The following is a 24,331-nucleotide window of genomic DNA, read 5'->3' on the forward strand; positions in this document are numbered from 1 at the left end:
GATGCCTGGGTGGCTCAGCAGGTTAAGCGTCTGCCTTCGGCTCAGGTCATGATCCCAGGGTGCTGGTATCAAGTCCTGCATCAGGCTCCCTGCTCAGTGGGGAGCCTGCTTCTCCCTCTGCCCGCAGCTCCCCCTACTTGTGCATGCTCTCTCTCTCTCTCTCTCCCGGACCAATAAATAAATAAAATCATTAAAAAAATAAATAAATACAAGGCAAGGTTAAATGCCAATGTGCTTAATTATGCTCATTGCTTGTTATTGCTTTAGCTTAATTAACCTAATCAAAATGAAAACTGTGATTTTTGTAATGTTTTTATGCTCCTTGGGATATAAGGATCAATATAGTATATAAACAGTTTTGCAGGTTTATGCGACAACTGTAACTGACACAGACAGGGCCCTGTTATGTAAACAGCCAGCCACATTTTTCTTCTACTGCGTTGGCTCTGTGGTAGGAGGAGGCAGTCCTGCAAAAACAGCTACTTTCCCTTACAGGAAAGCAAGAGGAGGGAGGCGGAGGCGGTGACGAGAGGATTTGATTGTTAATGGGGGCTTTATCGATCACGTCTATGTTCTTCAGTAAAGTAGATGACGCAGTGTTTCTTCCCCACTTTCTAATGGAGGATTCCCATCTTCTTCTAGATAGAACTTTCACTGAATTCTGACGAAATCCAGGATATCCATTTTAAGATCTGATTTAAGTACTGCATATCCCACTTCAAATGTGCAGTTGATCCTTTCTCTACTGTCCTATCCTTGAGCCAACTTCTTCACCAGAACCCCGCGGACCTGTTTGTTTTCTCCATAACCAGTAGCTTCAGTGCTAGGTGTCCTCCGGAACTACTAAAAAGGTAGCCCTTCCCTTCCACCAGTCTGGGGCTCCTCCTTCCAGTATCTACTGGTTCCTAACAATGCCACCACTTTCTAGAATAATATACAAGAGACTGTCTCAGGAGAGGGTAAAATAAACCAAGATGGGGCCCAGTGCCGGGGAATCTACATAAAGGAGATCTGTTTGCCTTTATGTGGCCCTGGCCAGGTCAGCAAGCTCTCTTTCCAAAACTACCCCTTCTTCCAAAGAAATCTAACAAGATGGGATTATTAATGAACTTAAAACAATTTTTCTTTAAAGTAGGCTCCATGCGGGGGGGGGGGGGCTGAACCTACAACCCTGAGATCCAGACCTGAGCTGAAATCAAGAGTTAGACGCTCAACCGACTGAGACACCCAGGCGCCCTTTAAAAACAATTTTTAATTGTGCAATTAACTTGGGTCCAACACCTTACCAGATATGCGAATTGCCTTTCTTTTCAGATAAACCAGGTTAGTAGCAGAAGCAGTTAACACAGAGGTCAAGGGACCAGTGTTCCAGACCAGGAGTTGCACACTGAAATGCCTGCAGGGGCTGGTGGATACTGAAAGGAATGAAGGGAGCCTCAGAACCTAAAGCAATTCTCTATCCTTAAATAGACCCAGTTCACACCCTGTCTCAACTTGTATTCAGGCATCTCCAAAAGCTGGCCCTGGGTTCCTCTACAATTCTCAGAACGTCCTGCCTCTGCTCCCTGTGGGCTGTTTTCTTTACTCTATCTGGCAGGTGTTCTGCTGGTACTTTTGCTCTTAAGACTGGACTTAAATACCCTTTTCTCCTTTTGCTCCAGTTCTAAATAAGCCTATTTCTCCCAGTTCCTCCTCTAAGGGATACCCCAGATTAATTCTCCTCTTTGCTTTGCCTGTCTTCAACAGTCCCCCCAAATGGTCTGTGATATACCCCAAAGGCTCAGACCTGTATCTCTGGCTCTGATTTTTCTACTAGTTTCCAGATCCCTTTCCTGTTCAGCATCCAAAATGCTTCCAGTCATAAGTTTAATGGACACTTTTAGAAGTCTGGAGTCTAAAGCCAAATAAATCATTTTCCTTTCTGTTCCCCCTAAACTGTTTTCCTCCAGACACCCCAATCTTTGTGCATCACTCAGCCACTCCATTCAGAAAATGTGGCATCCATCTAATTCCTCCATTTCAAGATAGTGACCAAATCTTCCCAAGTCTTCCTTTATGAATGCATCCGCCATGCTAGCCATCAGTGGTATCATCTTAGCTGAGGGCTTTTCCCACCACAGGTGAACTTCTGAAGTGGTCTAAGCGGTACCTAACTTTTTGGGTTCCCTATGCAAGGTACTAACCGTTTTAACTGGTTAGGACCCTCTGGCAAACAGCAGCTCAGGATCTCAATGGCTGCTGCTGAAATCTTGAAAATCAATTTCTGTGGTCAACAAATGGGGTGTGGCAACTAGTAGGATGAGAGACAGTTTTCTACCAGGTTATAAGGAGAAAGGCCACATTTCCCCACCCCCAAGGAACACGTGCGGAGCACAGGTTCTGAACAGGGGCACACTTTTACCCCCAGGGAACATCTGGCAATGCCTGCAGACATTTTTTAAGATAGTGCCAAAACTGAGAAACCCTGGTCCAGCACTTAGGAAAAGGGGAGTCAAGGCAATGTAAGCCCGAGACAAGGCTGGTATGAAAGGATCCTGAAAGAAAGGAGAAAGCATCTTATGGTGGTCAGAGAAGATCGTTATGGTTCCTTAGTCTTCTTGGCAGCAGAGAGAAAAAAAGGTGGATAACAAGGTTTTATTTGCATTTGCAAAAAAAAAAAAAAAACACAAAAAACAAAAAAACCCCAAACAAACCACTACTGCCATTTCTGTACTGATGAGTAATAACATTATGAACATTATTTCAATAAACAAAAGGGCTGTCATCTGGGAATGTGGGCAACCCTGTTGGAGCAACACGCACTGTTGCAGGAACAAGTACGGACCTAACCATCTAACATGATAGAGACTTGTCAGTTAAACTCATTGCATCAAACTGCAAACTTCCCACACTGGCAAGCCTAGAAGAATTATTTCTTAAACAAGTCAGTATATTCCGACATCTACACCTTGGCTCATACATCTCCTTGGACTATAATCTCCAGCTCTCTGCTGCTTTACCTAAACCTAAGCCATCCTTTCTTTTGATGCTCAGTTCCAGCCCCTCCTTCTAGAAGCACAACTGTCCACAATATTTATCTAACACTGGCAATAAATAAAATCTTCTATTGTCCAAATGGCATTTCTTAACACATATACCTGGTCTCTCCAATTAAAAATGTAATTTCCTTGAGGCCAAGGACTCTGCTGTAAACTTATAGACCCCTAACAGTCATCAGAGGACTTTGCACAGAGCAAAGACACCCTCACCCCTCCTGGAGTTACTGGTAATGGATTCTGCCTGTATTCACAGTGAGCGTTTACTGAGTATTTACTATGTGCCAAGAGCTGTTCTAAGCAGTTAACATCGAACATCTCCCTTAATACTACTTTCTCCCCACTTTGCAGGAAAAGAAACAGAGGCACAGAATGGGACAGTAACTTGTCTTAAGGTTGTCCCACTACGAGGTGGTGGAGAGGATTCAAACTCAAGTACTCTGACTCCAGGGCCTGGGTTTATGGCACATGAACAATTTCTGCTTATGCATGTCCTAAGATCTCACAGCCGAGATAACACATATGTTCAAAAAAAGTGCTGCTGGCTTTCTTGAATGGCAAAAAGCTGAACAAGATACTGGAACTGCTTAACTAGATATGTAACTGGCAGACCTTTATAGGGTTAACCGAACAAGGAAATGTCACATCAAGAATATTTAAAAAAATTTTTTTTAATATTTTAAATATTTTAATATTTAATATAAATAAAAATACAAATATTTTTAAATATTTTAATATTTAATATAAAAAATAAATAAAAAATTATTTAAAAAAATAAAAATATTTTTTAAAAATGATCTCTTGTGAAATATCAACTTGCCTAAAATGTTTTGGAACCACACGGTGACCAATACAAATTGGGTCATAACATAATGGGCAGGTTAGGTCTAACATATCTGCAGGGACAACAAAGTCCTTCTGAGAAGGCAAGCGTGGCTGAGTGCCCCTGCTGTGACCTGACTACTGGGTGACAAGAGCACACTGAACACTCACTACCTCCCAGGTCCTCATCTGTGAGATGAAGACACTAATACCTGCTTAATAGGAAGAGGATATTAGGTGGAGGATGCAAAATGCTGTCCCTGGCCTATCATAAATTCTGCCTTTCCATTTATCTTTTTCTTTCTTTCTTTCTTCTTCTTTTTTTTTTTTTTTTTTTTTTTAAGATTTTACTTATTTGAGAGAGAGAGAGTGACAGACAGCATCCGTCGGGGAGAGGGAGAAGCAGACTCCCCACTGACCAGGGAGTCTGATGCGGGACTTGATCCCAGGATCCCAGGATCATGACCTGAGCCGAAAGCAGATGCTTAACCTACTGAGCTACCCAGGCACCTCTCCGTTTATCTTTAGCCCTACTTTGCAATTCTCTACCCTCCATGCCACCTGCTGTGACAGAAATAAAACCAGATCATAGCTGATTCTGTATCTCCAAGGCTCAAAACCTTCAAGGGGTCTCAACAATCCAAAGGATAAACTCCAGCATTCCTTAAAATGCCCCAGTCCCCTTCTGTTGCAGTGTTTTCCCCAATTCTCTTCTCCTAAAATCTAAATTCAGCTCCCAAAGAGCTTCCCTCTCCCCTAATGGTTCTGATCATTGCTCCCTTTTCTGAACCCACAGGCAAACTGTGGACCCCTGGGATTTGTACATCTACATAATATCAGATTTGTTGGTTACAGTTCTCATCTCTCCACTAAAAGAGAAACTTCTAGAAAGTAAGTGTTCAGGGTCTTTATTATATCTGCCATAGCACACGATGCCTCATGCATGGCAATAATAAGAGCTAACATTTAATGACAGCTGACTCTACACCTGGCACTGTTTTAAGTGCCTCACATCCCCCTATGGCTAGGTGCTATTATTCTTCCCATTTATAGATCAAGACACCAAGATCCACAGAGATTAAGTAACCTGTCCAAGATTATACTGCTAGGAAGTGACAGAGCCTGTGTTCAAACCCAAGCAATCAGGCTGCAAAACCCACATTCTTAACCACGATGCTACAGTCAACATCCCATCAATTACATTAGCTAATTAATGTAAATGAGCTTTAAAAAATATGAAGGACGATAAGCACCATAAACCGGCAAATCCAAATAAAACAGGTCTCCACTATCTCTAAGGAAGGGGAGGCAGTAGGGCATCAAGGTTACCATCAGACTGGAATTTGAACACCAGCTCTATCACTTTCTGGCTGAGTGAAGCCGAGCAAGTCACCTGATCTTTTTCAGCATCAGCCCCTGCAGCCGACAGATTAAACTACTACTGTGTGGGATGGTTTTAAGAATTAAATGAGATCAGGGGTGCCTGGGAGGCTCAGGCAGCTAAGCGTCTGCCGTCGGCTCAGGTCATGATTCAGGAGTCCTGGGATGTAGCCCCGATGTGGGCTCTTGCTCAGCAGGAAGTCTGCTTCTCCCTCTCCCTCTCTCTCCCCCTCCCCCTCCTTGTGCTCTCTCTCGCTCACTCTCTCTCAAATAAATAAATAAAATCTTTAAAAAAATTAAATGAGATGACTCAGGTAGATCCAAGAACAAGTCTGCCACACAGTATGTGGTCAATAAGGGTTGACTCTAAAACAAGAGTCAAACTGCGAAGCCCTGGGAACTTTCTTTGCTAAGCTATTAAACAACTATAAAATAGTACTGAATAGTGCCTTGAAGGCTTATTTCTTTGCAGCAATTTACTAATCACTTTAGTAATTTTCTTAATACCCCAAGCCAATAAAACAATCAAATAACATTAACTACCTCTAATTAAAAAGAGTCCTGCCTCTGGGGATAGTGCTCGCTGAAGAAGCACTTTGGTTTTTTTTGTTGTTGTTTTGTTTTTAAAAAAGATTTTATTTATTCGACAGAAAGAGACAAAGAGACAGGGAACACAAGCAAGGGGAGTGTGAGAAGGAGCAGCAGGCTTCCCGCCAAGCAGGAAGCCTGATGCAGGGCTGATCCCAGGACCCTGGGATCATGACCTGAGCGGAAGGCAGATGCTTGACGGCTGAGCCACCCAGGTGCCCTGAAAAAGCACTTTGAAGAGCCTTAAATCCTTAAAGCAAATGCAAAGAATGAAAAAGTTCACAGCAAAGAAGTCAAGTTGCCAACGAAGTGGAGCGTATCCAAAATGTGAAGGTTTTCTGGAAAGCATGTCCTCGGATTAAAAACTGAAGAGTGGAAATGTTTAAGGTAACGAGAAAACTCTGACAATGTATCAAAGAGGGCCAGTCCTGAGAGCGGAATTGGGTACAACAGGTGGATATTCCTGCGAGGCAGGTTTAAGTTCAAGTTCGATGAAGCGGGGTGGAAATGGGCACCCCTCAGCCGGGCTGAGCTCACCCATGGGAGATGCTGGGGCCCCAATCATGAGATAAGGGGCAGAGAGAATTCTTTAACTGGTTGGTAAGTCTGACCAACTCCGAGGTCCCTTCCTAACGTCGGAGCAGGGAGGCAGAAGAGAAGACAGGGAAACGCTCTGCTCAGAAAGAGACCGCGCCTGTATTTTCACTCTTTTTTGTTAAAATTGGGGGTGGGGTGAAATGTAGTAACTGGGGAAACGTGGCATCGGAGAGGTGACATCTCTGCAAAATGCCCCGAAAGATCCTAAATTCCGAGGTTCCCACGGCCCAATGGCTTGCAAATGACATCTAGCAACTGTGGCTCTCCGACTCCACTCGTGATGCTTGCTCCGGCAAAGAAGCTTCTAGAACAGCTCCCAGCCCCCTTCTCAACAGCAGCCACTCTCACCCCTCCTAACAGAAGCGGAGGTCGGCTCCGCCAGAGGTCTGGAGGGAGATCGGGGTCACGGTCGGCTCGCTATGAAAGGTCTGAGACCGACTCGATGAAGACAGGGAGGCTCCGACCTGGGACGTGCAGCGGGCTCCCGGATCCCGTTACGAGAAGCCCCCGCCGCTGGGGCCAAGGTCGTCCCGGACCCCCAGGACGCCCCCCCGCCAGCGCACTCACCAGCGCGACGCCACGCAGCAGCCCAGCCGCCGCCCGCTCCATGATTGCTGCAGGGCAAGTGGCGGTGCCAATCACACGAAGTCGCTACTCAGCGCCTCCGGGCCCAGAGCCAGCGCTTAGGGGCGGAGCCAGGGCCTTGCCCCCGCCCCGCCCCCAGCGCACCTCTCTGGCCCCGCCCCCTCGTGCCTACGGAACCCCAAGGGAGCCATACAGGCCCCTCTCCGCCTTTGCCCTGCGCACTGCTCACGCGAGACTTGGACAAGGCAGCGGGGCGGGAAGAGAATCGGAGACACAACAAACATGGCGGCGGCTGCGACGGTGACGAAGACAGCGGCGGCGGCGACGGCGACGGCAGTGGCGTTAAACAAGGCAGTGGGAGTTACTCGGTGCGGTGGTCAGGTGGTAAGTAGCAGGCTTCCGGCTCGGACGGCGGCGAAACAGCTGAGCAGGACAGTTAAGAAGGAGCGGCAGGAGGCGAGAGCCGGGTTCGCGGCGGGCCGGCTGATTGCGCCCGGGACTCAGTCTCAGCGGAGGGTTGGGCGTGGTCGGTCGGTAGGCAGGGTCACGACCCGGGACGCTCCCGGCCAGAGTGCGGAATGTGCGGTCCTTCGGTTCCGGAGCCCCGAGGGAGCGGTGCCTGTGGGCAGGGGCTGGAGACTCCTGGTGAGGGAGCTGCCTCTCGCTCTGACAGGTGGTCGTGTGGGGGTCTCCCCGAGGTTTGCGTTTTCACTGGGTCCCAGATCCTGGGTGTCAGCGAAGGCGCGGGGCTCCTGGGTGCTCCGAATCCTGATGAGGATGCTGCCCAGACGCCAGTCCTGGGCTGCTCCTTGGGAGGACTTTTAAAACTGCTGTTATCTAATGGTCCAGCCTGGGTTAGTTTCTGCTGTTTGTGCACTCTAATTCTGCGGAGATGTGAGGTTTGGGGAGGGCTTTGCGCAAAGACCTATTCAGGTTCATACAGGTTTAAGTCTCTCAGTAAACTGTATAGTGCGGGTAGCCAAGCCTTCTTCTCTAACTGTGAATTTGAATTGAAGTTAAACCCGTTCCAGCTACCACTGACCAACCACGTGGCCCATTTGATGTCCCCTTAACGTGCTGTTCAGAACCCTAATGAGGAGTGACAAGCGGGAGAAGAAAAAAAGTCACTTTAAATTGTGAGATCTAAGGAAATTCAGTCTAGAAGAAACAAAACTTATTTAAAACAAAATTTTAAACATCTGGACTAATAGTTTTAAAATTCCATTTAATTTTAATTGATGACGTGCCTTCAACACAGCTACAGTTTAATATATTGTTGGGAAATCGTTACAGGGAATTGAGATGTTTGGTATTTTTTTTGCCCCTAGGGGTTCAAACTGTTACCCAGAAAACCCTGTGTTGGGGGTTGCGATAGAGAGCATAATAAAGATGAGAATCAAATGTTCCCTTGTTGGGGGTGCCTGGAGGTTTTCTTTTTAGCCCTTTCCCATAAATGTTTCCCTACAAAGCTAGTGCATTATTTTTAGGCAACTATAGTTGTTCAGCACTACTAAGCCTGATCCTCTAAGTGTACAATACTGTGCACAAATACAATTAATAACTTGAATTTAAGAAAGACATTAAGAGTTTGCCAAAAATGAAATCTTAAGAAATCCACGGTAGTGGGGGGGGGGCGCATCAAATTAGTGCATGTTATTCTTTGTTGATTCTTTGGTGTTTTTGTTGACCTGAACCTGTTCCTTTGTTCTTTGATTATCTGTTAGATTAGTTTTCTTTTCTGGTAATGGTAGAATTGGCAAAAGTTATTTTCTTAGCTTATTAAACCTGTAGATGCTAATTAACTTTTTCTCATAAAGGTTTTGATTTGTGGTGTGCTTTTCTTTGCAGACCTCTGTATGGCTTTTCAATTTTAGTTGAAATTCCCTCCATGGCCTTTTGGAGTCCCTTGGTGTGTCTCCAGAGTAAATTTCGATTACTCTACTTTTCATCAATGTTGGAGTGGCAAGACAAAGAAGGAACTGATTTGGGGTGAAAAGGTTAGAGTGTGTAGCTCCTGTTTTGGGTATCTTCTAACTTTATATTTTGCTTTTGTGTTATGTTTTCTGATTTCTCAAAGCTTCGTAATGTCCCTTTTTACGTTCAAGGCTTTTTTTTTTTTTTTTTTTTTTGACAGTTCTGTAATCAGAGGAAATGTGTTCTAATTGTCTTTGAAGGTCCATGTTAACTCTCTATACTAATCAGTCCTCATTTGTCAGGCTTCTCCATTGATGTGTGTTCTATGGCAGAGTAAATCTTTCAGTGACCATAATTATTGGGCTATAAAAATAAGCACATCTATTGAACTGTAGTCACTTTATTTGTAGAGGCCTACCTAACTGCCAGATTAAGCTATTGTATAAGTAAGTTAATTGCTAAGTATTCTACCTTGTGGTTAGTAACTCCCAAATGGTAGGTGAATAAAATAGATCTTTCTATTTCCTAATCATGTTGTTCTCAAAATTCTCCCATAACTTTTAAAAAAGAGTTTCGGAAGAAGTTAGGTTATAGAGATTCTTCCGGTTCTTCTGTCACTGCTCTTTCATAGTTGGAGCTGTCTTCTAATTCGCATCAGATGCCTGTTTTGTTAGTTCCTGGTTAAGAGGGTGTGTGTGTGTGTGTGTGTGAGCAATTTCTCATTTATAATGTCCGCTGAAGAATTAATATCAGAAGACTTCATACAAATAAATCCTTTATCAGAAACCGAGGAAAGTCGGAATAGTTTTTAGTTAGTGGCATAAAGGTAAAGAGGTTTTCATGTTCTTCTGGGATATCAAAGCTTATTTCTTTTTTTTTTTTTAATATTTTATTTATTTATTCGACAGAGATAGAGACAGCCAGCGAGAGAGGGAACACAAGCAGGGGGAGTGGGAGAGGAAGAAGCAGGCTCCCAGCAGAGGAGCCTGATGTGGGGCTCGATCCCATAACGCCGGGATCACGCCCTGAGCCGAAGGCAGGCGCTCAACTGCTGTGCCACCCAGGCGCCCCTCAAAGCTTATTTCTTAAATATTTCTTTACTTCACTAGTGTGGGTAGCACCTGTTTGTTTTGTAAGAACCTTATTTTTGAGCCTTGAATGGATAATGTGGGAGAAACTATTGGTATAAAAATAGTTCAGGTACATTCTACCCAGTTTATACAGACATGTACCTACACCGTGTGGAATCCCACACTAGACCCAGCTTAACTTTAATCAGAGTAATCACAGGGAGGACTCAAAAATTTTGCCATATCATAAGGAATATAATCATACAGTATGGGAATAATTCTTCTCTGGTGGTTATAATTAGATATCATTTAGTAGAAAGAGTGGATCAGGCTAGGAATACACCATCCAAATCTGCAAAAAATTGGAGAACTCAAATATGTTTCTTTTTCTGAAGACATGATCTTACATATTGAAATTTGTGTAAGTTGTTTTTTGGCTAACAAGCTCCAAGATGTTGAATTTGTGGCTCATGGAAAAGATACTGTCAGTAAAAACGTAGTTTGCCAATGTCCTAAAGTAGATTTTTATGGTATGTTTGCAAAGGTTTTTAAATTATCAGTGTCTTAGGGGCATCTTTGGATTTCAGTTAATTTGTGGAGTTCTTAGATTAAACTTTCATTTTTTTTTTTTTAAAGATTTTATTTATTTATTTGACAGAGATAGAGACAGCCAGAGAGAGAGGGAACACAAGCAGGGGGAGTGGGAGAGGAAGAAGCAGGCTCATAGTGGAGGAGCCTGATGTGGGGCTCGATCCCACAACGCGGGGATCACGCCCTGAGCCAAAGGCAGACGCTTAACCGCTGTGCCACCCAGGCGCCCCTTAGATTAAACTTTCAGTCAGAGACTGATGATTACTTTATTAAAGACAGATGTCTTTAAGGAAGATGTCTTGAATATAAAACCTTTATTTTCTTTTGATATTAGGAAGGTTTCTGTAGTTTCACAGTTATTGTTCTTTTTCTATTTACTGTTGCTTAGAAGTAGTGACTTGAGATGGAGAAAGCTGGATTTTGAACCGAAGACTCCATTCACATTGAGGCAAGGGCTTGTCATGGGGTGTGTGTGTGCGCGTGCGTGTGCGCCTGAAAGGTAGAGAGAGAATGGGAGGGTGTGAGAGAGAGAGATGTGACGAAGGTCAAGTGAGCACAAAAAGTGCTTGGGGATGGAATGGCACTTAATTTTTAAGCCATTGCAGAATGTCTGAGGTTGAAAACCATATCAATATATTTAAAACTCTTAATTTAAGAACAGATTTTTTTTTTAAGGTTTTTTTTGTTGTTTTGTTTTTTTAATTTATTTGACAGAGATAGAGACAGCCAGCGAGAGAGGGAACATAAGCAGGGGGAGTGGGAGAGGAAGAAGCAGGCTCCCAGCGGAGGAGCCCGATGTGGGACTCGATCCCGGAACGTCGGGATCACGCCCTGAGCCGAAGGCAGATGCCTAACGACTGTGCTACCCAGGCGCCCCAGAACAGATTTTTTTTTAATATTTACAATGTTATCTTTCCTTTTTTCATTGGCATTCTTTGTTTTGTTTTTTGTTTTTCTTTTTTTGAAGTCCGTCATGCATTATGATTGAAAATCAGCACACAATTTATGGCAGAGAATGCAGTGAAATGTATAATGTGACAATGTGATAATAGCCAAGACTGTCAAAATATGCCAGCCATCCTCTGTAATTAGGCTCATTTGTGTTCTTAAAACTTGAGTTGCATGTATAAAAATACCATTTTCTTCTGCTTACTACTGGCAGTCTCATGCATTTTTCTGTACTGTCACATGTTCTCCTGTAGCAGTGTTAGGCTTTCTGATCAGGAGTTGGTAGGATTTATCTTGCTTATTGAAGCCTATCAAAGTATATTCAGATATTTTCCAGTGGAAACATCTCAGTTTTCATATGAACTGATTAGTAAGAAGTGATTCTAAATTGCAATGTAAATACCAGGATTTCTTTCTTGATTATAACTTTTATAATTAGGACACAAACTATAGGGCCTTACCAATCCTCATATTTTATTTCATTTTTCCTTTTATTTTGGGGGGCCTCTTCCTCTAGTACTATGTTGAGTAGCAGTAGTGATAGCAATCATCCTGGTCTTATCCTTGATTCTAAAGGGAATGCAACTAAATTTTCTCCATTAATTGGTGTAGGTTTTTGGAAGATATCCTTTGTCAGCTTGAGGAAGTTTAAACATGCCAAATTGGAATAAATGATTACTCTGTTATTTTCTTACACCTAGTGTTGCCTTTGGCACTCAGATGTCAGTCTGATTGTTTTTCTTATGTGGGTGGACTTTTTTTCTCTAAGAATTTTTATATTCTCTTTATCTTCTTTGAGGTTTTAAAATTTCAATGTGTCTAAGTGTTGTTTTATTATCATATATTGTTTTGCACGCTGTGATCCTTTTCCAGCTGAAAGGGATCTGTAATTTTGGAAATTTCTTTATTGTTATTTTTTAAAAAAACAATTTCTCTTTGTTTACATTTCTGTTTTTCTGGAACTCATTTTAGAGCTCTATCTGCTGTATTTCTTACCTTTTAATATATATTTTTACATTGTTTCCCACCCGTGTGTGTTTTGTTGTCCTTTCTTTCCCCTTTTATTGAGATACGATGTTATTACAGATTATTGTTGATCTTAATCTTCTACAGGTTATTGTTGATCTTATTCTTAATAATCTGACTGGCTTACTCCCCCCCCCACCCAGAGGGCAAATTTTAAAGGACAGATAAACACAATCAACAGTAGTCACAGAACAAAAGTAATACACTGATTAGGAAGCAGAGAGAACCAGTTCAGATAAGCCTGGTAAAATGAGAAAAAGCAACTGAAATTTGTTTAGAAACCAACAATAATCCTTAAGATTAAGAGAGTTGAACCAGGGGTGCCTGGGTGGCTCAGTTGGTTAATCGGCTGCCTTCGGCTCAGGTCATGATCCCACTGGGATCGAGCCCCATGGCAGGCTCCCTGCTCAGTGGGGAGTCTGCTTCTCCTCCTTCTGCCTGCCTTGTGCTCTCTCTCTGAGTCAAATAAATAAAATTGTAAAAAAAAAAAAAAAAAAAAAAAAAGTTGAACCAGACCAAAGCAAGGGATTTAAAGATGTAGCCTAAAAAAGTAAAATAAGATATGAGTTTGGGGAATTGCAATTTGGGCTATATGGATTACTGAGACGAAGGTAGACCATGTTCATTTCATCGTAACTAAAGAAAGTATATAAAATGATAGCTTACACTGCTCAGTTGATGAGCTGATTGATAGAAAAAGGGAAAAAAACTGAATCTGGGACAGGGCAATGTTTTGACCCAAGGTATAACCATTTTTTGCTGCAAAAATAGCTGAGAACATGCCATATTGCTACAGGTGTTGGGAGCTACTTTACGTATAGATACTTGTGAAACTTAAAACAGCACTGCCAGTTGGTATTATTCCATTTTACAAAATAAGAAACTACAGCTGAGAGAAATTTCTGTTCAGAGTCTTCAAGCTAGTAAGTTAGGCCTAATACCATAATACTCTGTTCATCTAGAGGATAGACTTTCAGTGGCCTCAGCTTTCTAGAAAACAGTGAAAGTGGTAGTAATAGTAATAATACCTTTTAAAAACCCCTAGACATCTTCTAAGAAGGGAGGAAAAGAACTATTCACAAATGTTGCATTAAGAACAATGAAAATTTGCGCACCTGAATATTCTTATTTGGATAAATATGTTTAGAATAAAGAACAAGCTAACTGTGAGGAGAGAGGAAGACAAGAAATACAGAAATTAAATAAATCAGGCTGGGGCCAGTAGACAAGGGAAACCAGAAACAGCCCTGCGTCCTTCATTAGTCCCTGAAATATCACTGCATTGTTGTACAGCACAGCATTCTATAGGAGGCACGTAGGCAAGGGTTAGTCTATATCTAGTAGATTGCTAGTTAAGCTAGTTAAATTAGAAATTTTGGTCTTAAAACATCAGTCAAGCTCCTGTCAGTTGGGAAACATGACATTGGTGGAGCCCTTTCATTTCACATCTTCACAGTTCTTTCTTTGGAAAACAGGCTAAAAAGTACTGAGTGGTCCAGACATTCTCAAAGAAGAAAAATGTAATGGTAGACTTAAATGACTGAGATATTAAGATTTATATTATTAGGATTGGGTGGTATTGGTGTGAGGCTAGACAAAAATAGGTCAGTGGCACATAATAGAGAATCCAGAAATAGTGTCCCATATATATGATCACCTGATTTAGAAAGGTGGTAATAGAGTCTAGTGGGGAAAGGCTGGTCTATGAAATACATGTTGCTAGGACAGTTGGCTCTCTCTTTGGAAAAAAGTATATTTCGACTCTTACCTCACACTGTACATACACAAAGCTCAATTCCAGATAAAAATATGAAAAGTTAAAAAAATAGTAAAGCTTTTAGAAGAAACCGCAGAACATCTTTGAGGAAGATGTTGGCAAGGACACAACTGTAAAGGTAAAGGAAAGAAATGGGTAACTATGACTATGTTAAGAACTTCAGTTTATCGGGTTATCTTTAAGAAAGTGAAAAGGCAACCAAAGAGTGAGAGAAGACACTGAAAATACACATATCTAATAAAGAGCTCATATCCAGAATATTATAAAGAACTCTTACATATTAACTAGAAAAAGACAAAAACCCTATTAAAAATGAGCAAAAGACTTAAACAGATATTTCACTGGGTTTGAAAAGAGAGGGTATCTCTGTGGCTATTTAACATAAAAAGTCTACAACTTCATTAGTTACCAAAGAATAGAAATGAAAACCAGCATGATACCACCAGGCACCCACCGGAATGGCTGAAATGAAAAAGGCAAAAAACACCTGCGTGTTGGCAAGGATATGGAAGAACAGAGTTCCTGTTCATTGCTGGTGGGAGTGTAAATTGGCATAAGCACTTTGAAAAACCTTTTGCGTTGTCTAAAGCTGAATATATGCAAGCCCTGTGACACAGCAATTTCAGAAGTCAGGATAGCGGAGCCCTTGCCACGGCTCTGGGGGACCAGGACTGGAAGGGCCCATCCTGGGATGCTGCGGCGTTCCGTTTCCCAACATGGGTCAGACTGCATGAGTAGTTCACTTTGTGATGACGCACTGAGCTCTACCCTTAGGATTTATGTGCTCTTCTGTGTGTATGCTGTGCTTTGAGAAAAAGTTAAGCCTGTATGTTGAAAAGTGACTAATCTTTAGCTTCAGATTCCATTCTACTGGCTTTTAAAGATGAGGACTTTTTAAGATAGAAATTACTCATTAAATAGTTGGGAGTTGAGGGGAAAAAATGAGCAGAAGGCATATTTAAGAAGACCGTATACATTTGCATAAAAATTTTTACTGGGAGAAAAGACCTTTGTCTGCTGGGTGCTAGACTTTCTTATCTTGTTCTTACTAGAAAATTTTTTGGTTATTTGATTTCTGAATTTGGGCCATAAACCTATGTGACACCAGTTCAGTTTGTGGCTACAGAATCTCATGGGAGACTTTCCTCTGCATTAGCATCAGAAGTTTTTTGTTCTCTTTCTTAATTTTCCCCTCATTCTCCGAGTGGGTAGGACGATGCGTGGTAGAAGAGGTGGTTTGGATTTCTAAGGCAGAGGTCAGGAAACTGGCCTATAGGCTAAACCTGGCTCGAGGCCTGCTGCCGTAAAGCTTTATTTTGGAACATAGCCGTACTCAGGTTATTCGCACATTATTTATGGCTGCTTTTAGCTATAGTGACAGAGTTGAGTAGTTGCGACAGAGACCTCATGACCTACAAAACCTAAAATACTGCCTGGCCTTTTTATAGAAAAGGTTTGCCACCCCGGTTCTGTTTGCGAGCCTTTGCTATCTGAAATGATTCACTAGTCATCTGTAGCTATTTCCATTTAAATTAATTAAATACAATAAAAAAATTCGGGTCATTTGTATTAGCAACATTTGAAGTGCTCATCACTATGTGTAGCTAGTAGAACTCTGTTGGACAACGCAGATACGTAACATGTCCATCATCCAGAAAATTCTCTCTGGCCCCGGTTGAGCCTTTTTTTTTTTTTTTTTTTTTTTTTTTTTTTTTTTACTGTCTCCTTCATTTTTCAACTGTCTCCTGCTGCTGTGCTGTTTCTTTCATGTGGACTTATTTTCTCTTTTTTTCAGTCTTTGTAATTCTTTTCCATCCTCCTAAGAATTAGTTTGGTCCCAGTTTATTTAAATATTAATTATATTAAGTTTTCACAATTCTGTCTATGTGTTCTGTAGTTCACCAAGGAGATGATAAGATATTTAATGGCAGGCACTGTGTTCTCTGTTGCTTTGTATAGTGCGTTGCACATAGTAATTTTGTCGCTGTTGTTTTAATACATACTGGATTTCCCTAAATAGTGTGAAATTATTTCAGTTTTTTCCCCCTAGGCATAACAAACCGTAAACTTCAAAAGAAAAAGGAAAAAAAGGATAAAGCAAAGATGGGTGAAAAGAAACCAGAACCTTTGGACTTCGTGAAAGATTTCCAGGAATATCTGACTCAGCAGACTCATCATGTGAACATGATTTCTGGATCAGTTAGTGGGGACAAAGAAGCAGAGGCTCTTCAGGGAGGTAGACTCATCTTAATACTATTAAATAATTCATTTTTCATAAATACATTAATACTTGTGCGTAGTTATCCATACGGTGAAGACCACTATTCACTAATGTGGATCATTCCATTTTTACTTAGAAAGACACAGGGCAATTTGTTTTCCTTTTTAAACATGTCAGATTTTTGTTGAGGGAAGAATGAAACTTCTCAAGGGACTAACATGGTCTGGAGAGGCATTATGGTTTTGTTGGAAGGTTAGGAGTTCTAAATATCCTTCCCATCTTCTAAGTTCTATTAGCTAACAGTAGACACAAGGAACCCAAAGGGGTAGAGACTCAGCTTCACTACACAAAGGATTTGGCCAGTGGGAAATCTGGATTAGACCAGAGACACAATGGGGGTTTCTTTTTCTTCTCTCTTGAAGTGAAGAAAGGGCTGACCATGTTTACTTCTCTAGACAGAGAACCAGAATAGGGAAAGCAGCGACCCACTCGAGCCTGCTCCAGATGGACTTCTGTCTGGTTTGCTTACCACACAGACTAGAATCTGTTCCTGGATGTAGCTCAGTGGTCTACAGACTACAGCCCCTGGGCCCAGTCCGGACTGCGAGTTGTTTTTGTATGACCTGCAAACTAAGAGTGATTTCTACATTTTAAAATGGTTGGGGGAAAAAAAAATAAAAAGAATAGTATCATGTGCAAACTATATGAAATTCAGACTTCAGCATCCATAAAGTTTTATTAAAACATAGCCACACTTGCTTGTTTACATATTTTCAGTCTTTGTATATGTATAACATGTATAACAGTGGAGCTGAGCAGTTGTAGAGAACAGATGGCCCACAAAGCCTAAGGTATTTCGGATCTGATCCTCGTGGGAAAAGTTTCCTGACCCCTGACGTAGATAGTCTGTGGCCTTGTTGTCCAGGGACTAGCAGCAGGGACCAGGCATCACCTGGGAGCTTGTTAGAAGTGTAAATTGTCAGTCCCCACCGCAGGTCTACTGAATCAGAATCTGTTTTCATAAGCTCCCCACGTGATTCATATACACGTGGAATTTTGAGAGTCACTGGCTTGGGAGAGAAATCGAAGATGGGGACACGGAGCCCTGTCCCGCCAGTGCAGTGGCACCGTTGGATACTGAATTTGCACCAACCAGCAAAATCACTTCTCCTCCTGGTGAAGTGCGACTTGTTCATACCAGTACTGCTGTTTCCTGGGGATGGAGTAGAAGTGTTTTTCCCAAGAGTGTGGGAATAAAAATGTCCCTCCTGACACTTTAATGTACAGATTCTTGGACTGAGATTCAAGAGACCAGGGTTGTAGTCCCCACTGCTTGCTGGTTTTCCTGATATGAGCACTTGCCCCTTCAGTTTCTTTATAGATACAAAGAAGTAGTCAGGTTAAATTAAAAGCAAAGGGCTAGACAAATCTCTTTTAGCTTTCAAATTCTTACAGTTCTAACATTCAGAGCTATCAGATATAGTATCTTCCTTTATGTACCGAGTTAGAATTTGAAGATCCTAACTGCAGACCAAAATCTAGAATGTGTATAAACCAAATGAAACAGGGCAAAACTCAACATTAATTGCTTTAGATGACAGTAAACTGAGTGAAGATTTGGAGAAATTATCATGAGTGCCAATTATAATACTTGAAGAAGTGACTAGAATCTTAAACATGTATAGCTTTGCCATTACTATTTACTCCCCTCTGTTCTCCAGACCTGTCAAATAAGGATAATACCCTAGTCTCTTCTTCAAAAGCATGTTGAGGACTGATGAAATTTATGTGTCAGTAATTTGAGGTCCCCCTATAAAAGGTTTTGTATGAAATTAACCTCTGTTCAGAAAGTCTGTATTTTCTGAGTTTAGCTCTTGTGCTAACTAAACTATCGATTTATGAAAGATTTTCTACTACTTAAGACTAAAATGCTAAATTGAGTTGATTCTGAGATGCGTCATTTCTTTTGCTACACTTTGTTTCTAGCTGGAACAGATGGTGATCAAAATGGACTCGATCACCCATCTGTTGAAGTTTCCCTGGATGAAAACTCAGGAATGTTAGTAGACGGGTTTGAAAGGACCTTTGATGGGAAGCTCAAGTGTCGGTACTGCAACTATGCCAGCAAAGGAACAGCCCGGCTTATTGAACATATTAGAATCCACACAGGTAATGGCGAAATGGCTGGAGGAGGCATTTCTTTTGGGGCGGGAGAAGGGCCAAGGAAGGCAGGTTGATCTGACCTATAAGTAGTTCTGATAGTTTAAAATTGAAGGTTGATATAAGGTATGAATAAATGGGGAAGTTACTCCATTTGTTCAAAACAATGGCATAGCAACATACAGGAAGTGAGGCCCCTTCTAGAGCTTCCCTGTCCTTAGCCATCTTTCTTCTTGATCCACATAATCTCTCAATATCTGTCTGCTTCTTAGGCTGGGCAGGTTAATGCTGAAGGTAGTGTGAAGTGATAAAATGTTTTTATCTTTATACTTACTAAGTATGTTTCAGTAGCCGACCAGGGACAAGGCTTTTATACAGTTGCAGGCTATACTGCTGATCCTCAGGGCTCACCTTAGCCCTCCCACCTCCTGAGAAGCCCTCCTAGCTACGCCCTGCGCTGGCCTAAGACCTCGTCAGGGGTCCCACCCGTGTGTCCCGTGGGGTCTCATGCTGTGTCTGAGGACAGGGCTCGTGTCAGGGCCATGTTTGTGCCCACAGAGCCTAACAGAGCATCTGACTCATAGTAAGGACTCAGTACTTATTTGTTACGTTAATGACTCCAAATCTCCTATTCCAAACATGTGTTTTACATATTTGTGCCGTTTTCAGCTAACGGCACTGACTACAGTTGTCCCTTTTGGCTACTGAAGAGGAGAGGAGGAAGGTAGAAGTGAAGCACTGGCCAATTTGAAGGGACACTTTACATAATTCGTACTTGGACTGGGAAGCTCATTTCCATTTTGACTTTCTATTTAATAGAAGGACTTTTTAGAAAAGGGTTTTTGTATTTTTTCGCGAGGAAGGGGTATTTGTACGTGTTTGTGTGTGAATATGTATGAAGAAGTGTTCATGTATAGTGTTCATAAACATGTAACTGACATATGTAGGTAATATTATTGTCAGTTTTGCTATTCTTTCCCCAGATGCCAGTTGAAGCCATAACAATTTTTACACTATATTGACTAATAGAAAGTATCTGTATATCTCAAATTGTTGCTGATGAGTTAAGCTTTAACCTGATCAGTTTCTACGTCTAATGAATGGACAAAACATGAATCTTTCCAGAAATTAGCTACTCTTGCAGTTTCTCCCCCATTTTTCTTTTTAAACAGGTGAGAAACCTCATAGATGTCACTTATGTCCATTCGCATCTGCTTACGAGCGCCATCTGGAAGCCCACATGCGTTCCCATACAGGAGAAAAACCATACAAATGCGAATTATGTTCCTTCCGCTGCAGTGATCGAAGTAACCTGTCCCATCATCGAAGGCGCAAGCATAAAATGGTACCAATTAAAGGTACTAGGTCTTCCTTAAGCAGCAAGAAAATGTGGGGAGTTTTACAGAAGAAAACAAGCAATCTGGGCTATAGCAGAAGAGCATTAATTAACTTAAGTCCACCTTCCATGGTGGTTCAGAAGCCAGACTACCTTAACGATTTTACCCATGAAATCCCAAATATCCAGACTGACTCCTATGAAAGTATGGCAAAAACCACATCAACTGGTGGCCTACCACGGGACCCCCAAGAACTCATGGTTGACAACCCTTTGAATCAGCTCTCAACTCTGGCGGGACAGTTGTCTAGTTTGCCACCGGAAAACCCAAACCCTGCATCTCCTGATGTCGTGCCCTGCCCCGACGAGAAGCCTTTCATGATGCAGCAGCCCTCGGCCCAAGCAGTGGTTGCTGCTGTGTCAGCGAGTATTCCTCAGAGCTCCTCTCCCACAAGCCCTGAACCTCGGCCGTCACATAGTCAGAGGAACTATAGTCCGGTGGCAGGTCCGAGCAGTGAACCAAGTGCCCACACGAGTACTCCCAGCATAGGAAACAGCCAGCCGAGCACTCCAGCTCCGACCCTGCCGGTCCAGGACCCGCAGCTTCTGCACCACTGCCAGCACTGTGACATGTACTTTGCCGACAATATCCTTTACACTATTCACATGGGATGTCATGGGTATGAAAATCCTTTTCAGTGTAACATATGTGGTTGCAAATGTAAAAACAAGTATGATTTTGCCTGTCATTTTGCAAGGGGTCAGCATAACCAACACTGATTGAAATAATCACATTATGCTTTACTTGGTTTTACCTTTTTGTGTTTTATAGTTTTGTTTATTGTTTTTTTTCGGGGGGGGGTCACTCCTAATAAGGTGTCTGCTAATTCAAAGTCTACATATTTATAGAATATAAGTTTGACAGTGGAAACAAAATTTTTTTTTTCTATAAAAATCTGGGCAGGCTCATTTATGTATTAGAGCAGTGAGACAGGTTGGTGTCTATATTTTCCTTTCACTTAGACAGTTGAGAATTGGAGTGCAGTCATAATCCTAACAGGTATTCATTTAAATTTCCCATACTTACGGTCCATAAACATTTCAAAGCTTACTGATACTCTTGGTATTTCAACGTACACATTGCAGGTAGATATTATTTCTGCCATATTTCAACATGGTAGAATTACCGTCTCTTACAAAGTCTGTTAACAGTTTATTTCAGTGTTTAGTAGAGGAATTACTTTTAACCTCGTTCTTTGTCAACGTGCTGTTTCATTCACATTGCTGAATGTTCACAGTACTTTCATTTCACCTGATAATCACAGAGCTATTTAGTGTAGCAGATCCTTCTTTTTTTTTTTTCCCTTAAGGGGAAATGTAGAAGAGGTCATTCTTTTTAAATTCAAGTTATAAAAATATGAGGTAAAAGTTCTAAAAAGAAATGAAACCTAAATTGAAAAATGGGGTTTAATACTAAAGGTACCCGTTTATTCAGTTCCTAGTTTAAATGTGTCAGTTTTCCATTGGATTCTTTTTATTCTGGTTTATTGTAAAAACCACATGAGAATGCTAGAAATATCAGAGGATTATCTATAAAGATGCCTTTTTTTTTTTTTTAATTTGAACCTTCCATTTAAATTCTTCACTCTGACATTGGTAGTATCAGGTGAGGTTGATAAGTATACTGAGAATCTGTTATTCCTCCTATTCCTTTGATGACCAAAGAGGTACGGTGGGAGTCATCCATCTTATTCCTTGGAAATGCAGTCCTTCAAAAGAAAAAAAAAATCTCTGAAGTTTCCATTTCCTGCCTTCTATCCATTTACTGCGTGTAATTTCCAAGAAGAAGTGGGTATAGAAACACATGGGAAAATAATATGAAGTAATACTTAAAAAAATGAGAATGTGTGTCCAAAACAAATTCTGGTTTTCCCTTCAGAATTGGCCATTTAAAATATTTTCTGTGAATTCAACTTGTAATGCTTATTTGCAGTTCTGCCAGTTTTTCATGGACAGTGACAAAACTAAATGGAGACGGATTGAATCGTCGCCTTAGTAGGAAATGGTACAAAAGTGGGAAAATAGATATAAAATGCATTTAAATATATTTAATTTGTTTACAAAAATAAGACTTGCTAAATCTAGAATAATTTTGAATAGGAGGCTATTGTTTTTATATTGTGTGATAACTAGCTTACTCTGAAGAGAGCTTGGTCAAACAATAAAATATATTGTTACTAACTGTTGGTTTCTGTGTACTTTGCAAAAGTTTCATTTGTAATTTGGTTCAAATCTTGAAAGCGTTGCTAATTGGCTTCTTAAAGAGAATACCCTAACTATGAAGCATTTATTAAGCAAAAAGGACCTCCACTCTTCTATAGTAAATAGAAAGGGAAATACCGGCAGTAAGCGTCCACCAAGACCCGCACGTGCCAAGTTACTGGATCTCCTGCCCTCCCTTCCAGATGCTAGAAAGCCATTAAAATGAGTTCTCGTGGTTTAATACCCAGTCGAAACTAACCTCAACAGCATTGTTCAAAGAGCAGCAGGGAGCCTGTCCAAACTATAAATAATTCTCCTCCTTGTCAAACCTGAGGCTTCTGAATCTCCAGTTGTGTTTCTCTTGTTGCTTAAATCATTCATTGCTCAGATTGGCTTGAATGCAACCATTTCCAAATGTGGAACTTGGCTTTTAATGTTTATTTATTGCCAGAAAGAAACAGGTTGCTGTCATTTGGGAGCTTTTATAATTATTTTTTCTTCTCACTTTTTTTCTAAACATAAAAGCAATACCCTGAGATAGAAAATGAAAGCTTTCATTAAAGAGAAAGAACCCTCTTGTTAAAACCAGTTTATTAACTCTATATTCTGGGCCAAATAGTGACAAACACTTTTTTTCTGGCAACTAAAGATAGATGTTTTGAAGGTACATTTTAATTTAAACAGAAAATATCTTTTTTTCATAATTATAAAACTAGAATGTATAATTCTAATTTTCCTATGACTTTAAAGAGCACAGTTGGTATTCCAAAGGCGTCAATGCTTGAGAGCTACAATTAATTCTAAATGCACTAAAGTTTTTGAATCAAATCTACCTTATAAACTTTTTTAGTATTGTATTTTTAAAAAGATTTAGGATTTTATTTAAACTTTCTGTGAGTTAAATTTTATACATGGAAAGATGATACTATCTTCCATTAAGTGTTGAATACGTTTCTCCCATTTTATTTTTAATTAAATATTTTATAGAAATGAGCTGCTAGGAAAAGTTGAACATGAATTATTTATAGTACTTTGCTGTTAACAGGCAATGTTCTGAAACTAAATGTATTTTTGTTCAGTGAACATAAGTTTAGATTTTTAAAGTTGGTAGATAATTTATCTCCACTAATATTTTTTTAAGAAACTGTGAAGAGATTAACGGAATAATTTCATTTCAGATTTTACTAATATAGTATGTAGCTACAACTTCTTGAAATTCAAGTAAAGGCTAGACTTTTACTTTGAATATTTTCCAGTGCTATTTCATTTTAGAAATAAGTGTTTGCCATTCATCTGCAGAATTGTTTGACAAAGGGAATATTACTTAAAAAATGTTGAGATAAACCTCATTTTAAGTTCTACAAAAATATTTATCAAGTGGATGTATTATTTAAAAAAAAAAATTCCCTGCTAAGGACTTTTTCATTAAATAGTCTTAGAGGGTATATGATTTCTAGAACTTGTTTTTGTCAATTTGTACTTTGATGTAAAGAACATATTTTGTATGCAAAACATAAACCTTGAGTATGGTTGCAAAACACTATATTGTTTAGGGTTCCAGAGAGCAGTTCAATGCTGAAATACCTATAATAGTCTGTAGTTCCTATTGTGAATGAAGCTTTGCTTTTGTAATACATGAATAAAACAAAGTAACACTTTCTATTGATCTCGATTTTCCTTCTTTGAAAACTAGGATCCAATTTTTTAGTAATTTTCCACTGTGGAAACTGTTAATAAATTTAAAAAAAGAGTTTTATGGCTACATTGGTTTGAATCTGTAGAATGCCTTACCCATGAGAAGATTGTTCACGTGAGTTAAAAACAAAACCAGCTCCGTGCATCCACATCTCGTCTTCCTTCCTAGTCTCTGCTTTCCTGAGGATCCATTCAGCAAGACCCCTGTCCCCACCTGCCTGCCTCTGATGCCTAATTATCCATGTCACGTCTGGCCAGTGACTGACTGAAGTTATTTCTGTTATGACAAATGGATCTTTAGCATGGACTGTTGCTTTTTTTGTT

General features: G+C 40.7%; 2 protein-coding genes across 5 annotated transcripts in view; one reads left to right on the forward strand and one right to left on the reverse strand.

Annotated features, from left to right (window-relative positions):
* The window catches only part of ACADSB (acyl-CoA dehydrogenase short/branched chain), a 37,453-nt gene extending 30,335 nt beyond the window's left edge, over window positions 1–7,118 (reverse strand). For both annotated transcript variants that reach the window (XM_040623919.1, XM_008685408.2), the window contains exon 1: window positions 6,990–7,118. In XM_040623919.1, coding sequence (XP_040479853.1) covers window positions 6,990–7,031 — 42 coding nt within the window. In that variant the 5' untranslated portion in view covers window positions 7,032–7,118. The remainder of the gene's footprint in view (window positions 1–6,989) is intronic.
* A 106-nt stretch (window positions 7,119–7,224) lies between these two features.
* On the forward strand, window positions 7,225–23,972 carry IKZF5 (IKAROS family zinc finger 5). 3 transcript variants are annotated; one of them, XM_008685396.2, is made up of 5 exons: window positions 7,225–7,391; window positions 8,856–9,004; window positions 16,384–16,569; window positions 18,541–18,723; window positions 19,887–23,972. In XM_008685396.2, the coding sequence occupies exons 3-5, from the start codon at window positions 16,437–16,439 to the stop codon at window positions 20,828–20,830; spliced, it is 1,260 nt and encodes a 419-aa protein (XP_008683618.1). In that variant the 5' UTR covers window positions 7,225–7,391; window positions 8,856–9,004; window positions 16,384–16,436; the 3' UTR covers window positions 20,831–23,972. The 3 variants fall into 3 exon arrangements, with proteins under 3 accessions (XP_008683618.1, XP_008683610.1, XP_040479854.1); XM_008685388.2 differs by having other exon boundaries at window positions 7,227–7,391; window positions 16,370–16,569; XM_040623920.1 differs by lacking the exon at window positions 7,225–7,391 and adding an exon at window positions 7,398–7,652 and having other exon boundaries at window positions 16,370–16,569.
* The last annotated feature ends 359 nt before the right edge of the window (window positions 23,973–24,331 follow it).

The sequence above is a fragment of the Ursus maritimus genome, unplaced genomic scaffold (assembly GCF_017311325.1).
Source record: "Ursus maritimus isolate PB19 unplaced genomic scaffold, ASM1731132v1 scaffold_7, whole genome shotgun sequence".
In the NCBI taxonomy this organism is placed as follows: Eukaryota; Metazoa; Chordata; class Mammalia; order Carnivora; family Ursidae; genus Ursus; species Ursus maritimus.

What these genes read in the sequence shown, in the direction of transcription:
- IKZF5 (XM_008685396.2), top strand. Translation starts at nt 16,437, where the DNA reads ATGGGTGAAAAGAAACCAGAACCTTTGGACTTCGTGAAAGATTTCCAG. An exon ending in AGCAGAGGCTCTTCAGGGAG is followed by an intron (nt 16,570 to 18,540) that starts GTAGACTCATCT and finishes CTTTGTTTCTAG; the next exon opens with CTGGAACAGATGGTGATCAA. An exon ending in ACATATTAGAATCCACACAG is followed by an intron (nt 18,724 to 19,886) that starts GTAATGGCGAAA and finishes CTTTTTAAACAG; the next exon opens with GTGAGAAACCTCATAGATGT.